This window comes from Poecilia mexicana, unplaced genomic scaffold (assembly GCF_051168715.1).
Source record: "Poecilia mexicana isolate PSO_F unplaced genomic scaffold, ASM5116871v1 scaffold_7, whole genome shotgun sequence".
Classification (NCBI taxonomy): Eukaryota; Metazoa; Chordata; class Actinopteri; order Cyprinodontiformes; family Poeciliidae; genus Poecilia; species Poecilia mexicana.
Genome location: NW_028263376.1, coordinates 23,910,868 through 23,919,578, shown reverse-complemented (window position 1 = coordinate 23,919,578; position 8,711 = coordinate 23,910,868). Strand labels below are relative to the sequence as shown.

At 38.4% G+C, this 8,711-nt stretch overlaps 1 protein-coding gene and 1 long non-coding RNA gene across 3 annotated transcripts; both read right to left on the bottom strand.

Annotated features, from left to right (window-relative positions):
• Positions 1-223: 223 nt before the first annotated feature.
• Positions 224-4,073, bottom strand: aar2 (AAR2 splicing factor). 2 transcript variants are annotated; one of them, XM_015006436.2, is made up of 4 exons: positions 3,964-4,073; positions 2,979-3,846; positions 2,662-2,891; positions 224-1,614 (listed from the first exon to the last, which is right to left on the bottom strand). In XM_015006436.2, the coding sequence occupies exons 2-4, from the start codon at positions 3,742-3,744 to the stop codon at positions 1,447-1,449; spliced, it is 1,164 nt and encodes a 387-aa protein (XP_014861922.1). In that variant the 5' UTR covers positions 3,745-3,846; positions 3,964-4,073; the 3' UTR covers positions 224-1,446. The 2 variants fall into 2 exon arrangements, with proteins under 2 accessions (XP_014861922.1, XP_014861921.1); XM_015006435.2 differs by having other exon boundaries at positions 2,979-4,050.
• A 670-nt stretch (positions 4,074-4,743) lies between these two features.
• LOC148158436 (uncharacterized) lies at positions 4,744-8,012 on the bottom strand. The gene is made up of 5 exons (XR_015763819.1): positions 7,626-8,012; positions 7,255-7,389; positions 6,971-7,027; positions 5,377-5,514; positions 4,744-5,262 (listed from the first exon to the last, which is right to left on the bottom strand). It is a non-coding gene; the product is annotated as an uncharacterized LOC148158436 (long non-coding RNA).
• Between the last annotated feature and the right edge of the window lie 699 nt (positions 8,013-8,711).

The window sequence follows — 8,711 nt, the reverse complement described above, 5'->3', positions numbered from 1 at the left end:
TTTTTGGCTTAAATCAGAGAAAATGTAAAAATAATCCAATTTCCTAGCAATGACCTAATGCCTCTTACCATCTGAAACAGGTAAAAGGTGTTGAATAATTGCAAGGTCTCTCCAGGACTTGTGAGAAGATAGCTGAGCATCGACATCAAGGAGCCATAGCAACCCGAATTCTGTGGCGAAGGTCGCCATCTAGTGGACACTAAAGTAATAACGCCCCGTAATCGCCAATGTAAACAGATGTTTATTAAATATAATTAGTCCATGAAAGTGCTTTGTAATGAAATGAAATGAAATGAATCATATGCCAGTGCATAAAATTACAGTATTATTAGAAGTAGGATTTATTTCAGGAATTTAATTCAAAAAGCAAGTTTTGTAGAGAGCAATTAGGAGAGTGAAATATTTGAACTGTTTATTCTGTTCATTTTGATCATTTTATAGGTTAAAAACCTTCAAACACAGTTTGCCAGATAACTAAAATATGACACTAGATCATCACCAGGTGGCCTCATAAAATCATCACTGACTTTGGAAACCTCATAAAGAGCTTAAATAGCTTGGATTCCACTTTTCCTCAAGACACTGGAACCTTAATTTCCAAATAAATTGCAAAACTTACTTTCATCTGGGGGAAAAAAACCCAACAAAAAACAGCCTAGATTCTTATTAGAAGCTTAGGACATCCTTGGTTCAGGATTGCTTAACACTAGGAATGTTTTAGCCTTTTTCCCAGACATGTCTGGGTGTTTTTCCCTGGAGCTCTGACTCCACCAGAGCACAGTTCAAACTTTCTGAATTTCCTCCAAATACTTGAATGGTCAATGCTTCAAGGCTTTTGTAATCCCTGTTGCTAGTGTGCCTTTTTCAACCATTTGTCCTTCCAATAAGGTTCTGATGCAGCCTTGTTTGAAAAGCCCATGAGCAATGACCTCTTGTGTGAGGTGTCTGCAACTTTCTACTGTGAAACAATTTAACCATGATTGCATCAACCATAGAATAATTTTGTTGATCTTATGTCATTTTATTCTCAGACAAACTGGATTTTAGGTTATTTTTAGTTGTAAGCTATGACCATAAGGATGATCAAAATCCTGTCAGTAATGAATCTATGTATTGGTTACTGAAATGATTTTTTTCTAATATATTGAGAGTTTTCTGTAACTATTCATCTAAAAGTCTTTATTTTTAATATTCATAAAATATAAAAGCTAAAGTTGCTAACATTTCTTTTGAATTCCTGTATTTAACTTACAAACTTCAAAGTTCTGATAACAACAAACATGTTTAAAAGGCATCTTCTTTTACCTATAACAAGACTGTAACCATACAGGTGGTTTAATAACTTTTTTACATGAAGTAGTCGCATTGTACTTTTTGTTTTGTACACACCACACATCATACTGAAAAAATACCAATGATATGATGAATGTTTGAGACAGAGCTGTTTCAGTCCACTGTGACGCCTTCAGGTAACTCCACCACCACCGGAGCACAGTCATCCAAGTCTGCATCAAAATCCCAGCGAAACTTCTTAGTCAGGTGGGCTTTGAACTTCTCTGCTTTCTTTCGCAGAGTGCTGTCCACACCAGGTCCGGTGGCAAACTGGAAAAAGTCCTGCAAAATAAGTCCAGCAGTAGTGGAGTTTGTCATTAAAGCTGCAGTACGTAACTTTTAAATATATTAAAAAAAAAGTTTTTATATATTTATTGAAACTATCACCATGTTGTACTAGTATACTGTGAAACCTGTAAAAAAAAACTCTGCCTTCTCCTACCGTCCTGCTGTCATCTACAGAAATATGCCGCTCAGTCAGAAACAACCAATCAGAGCCAGGAGGAGGGTCTTACCGCTGTCAATCAAACTGGTGTATGTGCTGCTCACACCCTCCCCCTTTTTCTCTGCTGCTAAACAGCTAGTTTACCGCAACAGAGACTGCCAAGAATGTTCAAGCTTTCTTGTAATGAAATCTGTTGTTGTAAGACGTTTCTCCTACATCAGGACACGAGGTTGATTGACAGCACTGAGACCTTTCTCCTGGTTCTGATTGGTTGCTTTGACTGGGAGTGTAGCATTTTTGCAGATAGCAACAGTAGCACTGTGAAGAGGTAGAAGAGCTAATATTTTAATAGATATTTGTCTCATACCATATAGTCAGGAATTTTTGTAACAGTTACATACTCCAGCTTTAGCCCATTGGATAACACGTAAGCACTTTCAGAGAAAAAGTGGTTAAAATAGATTGAAAGCCCTCCAGGCTTGGAGTCTGCAGGAGACCTGCTGATTCTTGATTGTGTTGATTGTATTTGTATCTGACTGTATGATTAATCTGAAATGAAATTATTTTTGACTGGCTTTTATCTAACATTACATGTTAATTGGATGCTGTATAAATTAACCTGAAACTGGATTGAAGTCTTCAGTAGAAATGCAAATATTTTATTGGCCAAAAAAAAAAAAAAGTTCAGATAAGATTCATAATGAAACCGTGAGTGCAAAATTAAAGCTACAGTGCGCGTCAGTGAGTTAATACACTTGACTTTTGATGCTCAAGGAAATGATAATGCAGTTTGTTGACAATCATTACTCAGAAAACAAAGCTAGTATACCATTCACCTCCTGAGGTTTCAGATTTAGTAACTTTTCTAAGCGCTGCGCCTTTACCTGGAGTGTGCTGGTGAGGAAATTATTCTGCGAAACGATGTCAACGAAGAAGTCCGGGGGTACTTCTCCAAGCTGGTGGTAGAGCACAGTGATGAGGCCCAGATAGAGCTCCTTCCGCTTCCTCATGGCGTCCTCTGAGCGGCACAGCAGAGCCAGCAGAAGCTTCCAGTGCTCGAAGCCCTCGTACACGTTTCCGACCAGGAAACACACGAAGGCAAACTGCAGCTCACCTAGAAGAGGTCAGATGAAGGAGTTTATTCTTTTCAAAAGAAATGTAACAGAATGGTTATGACTAAGAATGAATACCCTTAGCCTACCAAGCAGGTTGAGGGGTTGGTCCGGGTAGTTCTGCTCCAGCACAGTCTCCAGGGAGTAACTCAGGTCCATGCTGCATCGGGTGATCTCTGCGGGAGAAGCTCCAGGAGGGTAGGTCTTCTTGGGAATATCTGAGAAGCGTAACTCTGTGCCCTCCCTCTGCTTCATCTTCGGAAGCCTATCGAGTCCCTCTCTCATACTTTGACAGGCTGTGTCATTCCTTGGCTGCTCTGCCCGGTCTTTCGTGTGTCTGAACTGCAGCTCAGGGATGATATCACTGAAAGCACACACTCGACCTGACAGAGGCTGCAGGTTAACAGCTAGCTCCTGGCTGATCTGGTCAGTGAGGGAAACCCACTTCCTCATCACCTCATATGGATAGGGACCCAAGTAAGGATCCAGCTCTCGCAATGTGCTCCGGATTCGGTTCACCTCCTCGTCATTCTTTGAGGCTGAGAAGTCCAGGTCCTCTTCTTTGGGGTCCCAGTGGGCCAACAGAATCTCTCTGGGTTTAAGAGTGAGGAAGAGGCCTGACTTAGGACCAATTTCTCCACCACAGCTTGGAGAGTTAACGGAGCAGAAATGGAGGAAGTGGAGACCCGGAGGTATCATCTTCACTCCTCTAAAGCGAGGACCCACCTGCCAGCTCTTGCAGTCTATCCCCAGTTCTGTGCCCTGAGGAACACCCAGCAAGACCAGGGTGGCTCCTTCCTCAAACAATCTCAGAGCAACATCTGGATCCATGTCCACACAACTGCTGCCCGCCATGTTTGACTGAGAACTGCACACCGGGTCCAGCAGGACAACTCAAAAAACCGAGGTCTGCTCTCACCTGTTAAATGAGCTGTTCATGTCCGGAGCGCTTCGCATCTAAATATGAAAACACACACGGATGCTGTTCAGCTACACAGTTAGAAAAATAGCTGTTCATTCATGAATTCTAAAAGAAATATTTTCATAACAACTTTTTTGTTGTCCAAAAACCACCTTAAAGTTGGCCGTTTTCCCCCCAAAACGTTGGGAATTCGTTTGCGGTAACACTTGTGTCACATTTTCATTGGTCCGGGCGGAAACTGCGTAGTTGTGGAAGAGTTCCGCTCATCTAGTGGCGTAGAATTAAAATTAAGAAAAATAAACATTGTAATAGTTGAAAAACAAACAAACAAGCAAACGTTTCAATTTTTACACATTCTGTAAGGATTTTAACGTTTGTAAGGGACTTCACTGACCCAATCTACCAGGCGCTATTAGTAAAATTTTACAATACAACACATTTGCAAGAAAGGATATGTTATCTGGGATGTTGACAACTGAGAAAAATAGAGTAAAAAGAAAAAAAAAAACACAGTTTTAACCTAATGACAAGAAAAATCCGTTGAGAAATAATACAGGTCAATCTAGTATGATAATTCAATTATTCCATAAAAGATTCTAACCTGTATCATAATTTCTAAAAACATTAGATGACTGTCATTTCAACCAAAGTGATTAAGAGCCGCTTTGGAAGGTAAGGTGAATATACTGTTTAAGAATTTTTTCACTTTACCATTAACTTCAAAGGTTTTGGGGAATATTTTGTGATAGTGCTAGGGTTGAATAGCTAACTGTTGAATAGTGTGGTGTACTCTTCCTAAGTTAGTGGACAAAAAAGTGCTTTTTAAAATGTGCAAAGTTTATTGTTTAATACCCTAAAGCTGCTTTTTGCGTCAAAAGCAACCGTCTCCCACAGACTTCATTAGCTTGTCAAATTTGACAATCAAAGAGAACTTCTAGTGGCAAGTCTTTTGCATTTTTATTATGTGGTATGAGTATTTTATGGTTATAGAGACATTTGGCTTACAAACATGATACATAAATGTTACATCAGGAGAGACCTTGACAATGTGCATATTATTAAAGTATTTGCATGCACTTATGATACTCTTAGCTTATCTGTGGTTATGATGAAACGTATAACGAGGAGCAGTGGTGAGATACAAAAGACAGGCAGATTTTATACACAAAACACTGAGAACTTAACAGCAGCAAACATTTGTTATATTCCATTAGAAAGAGAGCTGTGCATAAAAAAAAAAGGTCATTGAGTTCTGTAGCGGTGCTGTGAACATTCTTGTCATCTGGTATCTTCATGAAAGGGTGGCACAGTTTGTCCTATTTAGAGAGAACATGGACGCTCTGAAGTTTCTTCCAACAAGTGATCATCAGCTTTATAACTCGGATCATCCTCAGTCTCCTCCTTTTTTTTCCTTGTATTTTTTTGACAGCTGAACATGAGGTTTTCTTTTCCTGTAAAAAGAATAAGAAAATACAGCAGATTTATTTGAATTATATTTAACTCAGTGATTATTGGCGACAGCTTTAAAGATGGTCTTTTTTGTTTTGTTTTGCTTTGTTTTTTACCATGTAATTTGGACTGCAGTTTTGAATGATGAGTCGCTCCATGCTCCCGATTGGCTTTTCCAGGTCAGACTGCTTGCCACTGCTCTGACACAGTATCTGCTGCGTCATACCATAGATGGACATCAGGATGCGGCGTTCCTGTCGAGACACGACATCCCAAAAACAAAACAACACAGGGACAAGGTTTGAATTAGTTTATCACGCCTGACAGGTTATAGTCAAACTGTATGAGATTTTCAGAAAAATATTTCTCAACATTGGCCAACATGAGAATTATGGGACAAACTGTGGTAGATTGTTTACCCTGTCCATGGTGCTGAAAGCAACTATGAATGACTAAGTTGCAAACACAACAAAACTGAAGAAATCAGAACATCTTAAGATGGACAATTTTGCAGGATATGTTATTAACATGAAAGTGAAGAAGGACTCAAATTATTCATTTTACTAAACACGTATTGGATCAATCATGTCAAACAGGAAGTAAGCTGCAGAGGAGGAAACAAAAAATTGGAAAGTAAAAAAAATGAATATTTAAATATGATGTTAAAAAAAATCAGTACTGAAACAATATCAAATGATAGGAAAGAATAAAATCATTGGGTGACAAATAAAAAAAATCTAAATACATTATAAATACAAATAATTCTAAATGCACATATACATAAGTAAATGCACATAATTCAGCTAAATGCTGACCTAAATCTTGTAAGCTGTTCATATTTTGGTTGCTGTTCGTGGGTCTGGTGGACTTTCTGCATTTTATTGCTGAAATTTAACCCAAACAAACAAATCTTTTTATATGAAAATATAAAATAGATGTTCACTTGATCTTAAGTACATCAATGTAAACATGATGTAATGGATAACTATGAATTTTTGCCTTTTAACTTTGAAAACATTTTTTAAAAAGTATCACATGTTCATGTTTGCTGGATGTCGAAAACGTAATTTTAAAAAGAACAAAACAAATGTATGTTTTTACCTCTAAGATTTTATGATAACTTGTGTTTTTGCTCACCCAAAGATTGCTTGAGATCAGCAAATACACCAAAAACAAAAGAGCTGCTGAAAGCCTGCAGCTAGAACGCCTCGGGTCAATGGGTTGCTGAGAGTCGAGCCCCTGACATTATCATTTCCAAATAGTCACATGTTGACTACACCCACACACACAAAAAAAGTATTTTTACATAATCATTGTATCTGTACAAATTACAATGTTTGTGGTGCATCTATTGATTAAAAAACAAAAATCCCCATTTTTTTTTCAAAACCCAGTTTTTGGCACAGCCTGTGAGTAAACTTTATGGTTATTTGAACAGTTTATCTCAAAAACTGAATTATATTTAGAACCAATCCAATACAACTTGAATTAAAACTTAATTTTGTCTGCTGTAAGTGATCACGAAGCACTCGCTAAATGTAGATACTTTACCATAAGCATCTATACAATTTCCCTATTAAAATCTCTATGAGGATGTAAAAGGGTTAAATGCTTCGCAAATAAGTAAAAGCATTTTAAAATCAACTCAGTCCAAATTGATTATTTCCCATGCACTTGCTTCTCCAGTTTGCTTGGTGTGGTGCCACTTACTTTTCCAGAGGGACAAGGGTCTCTCTCCTTGAATGTAGTGGCTGAGCCAGTCAAATTCTGAAGGAAGAATCACAATTAGTGTTTTCCTAAAGTAATTACTGTGCATTTGTTCTGTCTTAAAAGAGAAGAAAACAGATCCCCAAGTTCTACTTTTAGATCACTGGAGGGCAGCGTGTCATTAAAAAGCAATCATGATCTCTTGTGCATGACAGCTAAACGTTGACAGAAAGCTGATGAAATAGTTCAAACAAGCAAAAGCCTCGCGATGTGCTATTTGATCCTACCAAATTTTGCAGCTCAACAAAGACGACCTCTCGGTAGGAGTCCAGTATTTCTTTATAGTTACATCCACGTTTACCACAACAGTTGGCCAAAATAAGAACCACCAGGACACTACGGAGCAAAGATCCGGTCTGACACTGAAAGAAAGAGAGAAGCGTGTGGAAAAAAAAGACAAATCAAACGATATATATCTTCTTTAGATTAGAGTAGAAATAAATATTCACAGCTCATCTTGCTCCTTGTGCTTTATTAATGTGACTAAAGACAAATAGTTCCGCAAAAAAAAAAAAAGAAAAAAAAAACCTCACCCCGAACAGGGCGACCTTCAAACATCTCGCCTTAGCGCTGCGTAAATACGCGCCAACGCACTTACCATTTATCATGATTTTCTGCAGGATCCTCAGACGAGCAAACCCATCTCTGTTGGTGGCTGGGAGATCGGAAGAATTTATTTGGATTCTGCAGGGCTCATTGTAACCAAACCTGCTTTTTTCTCCCCCCTCTCCTTCCTCTTCTTCAGTACTTTTGTACTTCCTCCAATGCAGAGGTTAATGTTGTCGCTGTGAGCGGTTCAGCGCGGTGCTCCGTGGTTTCCAACATCACCAACGTAACAGCTGCTCCTATTTCCTTCCCCGTCATGGATGGTTGCCGATGGGCTTTGGGTTGCACCAAACTCCTGTCCGATCAAGTCGAGGAAAACTTTTGCAATAAATCACTCGGCTTTATCCTTTCAGTTTCGTTTGAAAGACTTGACCCCAAAAATAAGGGTTGGTTTGGTACCGCGTTTAACTAAATTTTGAGGTTTGTTTTAAGTTTGATGGAGCATTTCTCCTCTGAAAAGGATTTCCTTTTGTATATACCTATGATAAAATAAACATCACATAATGAATCAGACTTCAGCTAAATCAAAAAGTGTGTCAACAAAGAACAAGTCTGGGAAATGCATGGGGGGAGTTGGACATGGACTCAAAAGGTCTGGGAAAGATTTCTACTCAATAAAGCCATTGTGCTCTCTCAAACACAACTTGACATTTAAACCCCAACAAATATCAAGTAATAGAACTTGTTTGGAAAGAGCTGCTTTTACCACAATGCACTTTTTTGTTTTCATTGGAAAATGTAAGGTACAAGACCAAAAAGAAAAACAATTTTTAAAAAGCAATATAAATCATCCACATGCACGAGACGGCTGGAGAAATACACCGAACACTGAAAAACACCTGGTTCATCACCTAAATCTGTAAAATGTGTCCATTTATCTTTCCCTTGTTTACATTTTAGAGATTTAAAGTTAAGTGAGATACTGTCAGAAAAAGCAGACATTACTGTACATTTACTTGATTTTAATGAAAACCCCAAATATTTATGGTGACGTAAAAATGTCAGTTCAGCAGTCAAAACTGCCTGAAGCTGTTCATGACTTGACTCACCTGCTTGCTGTTTAAATAGGTGAAAAGTG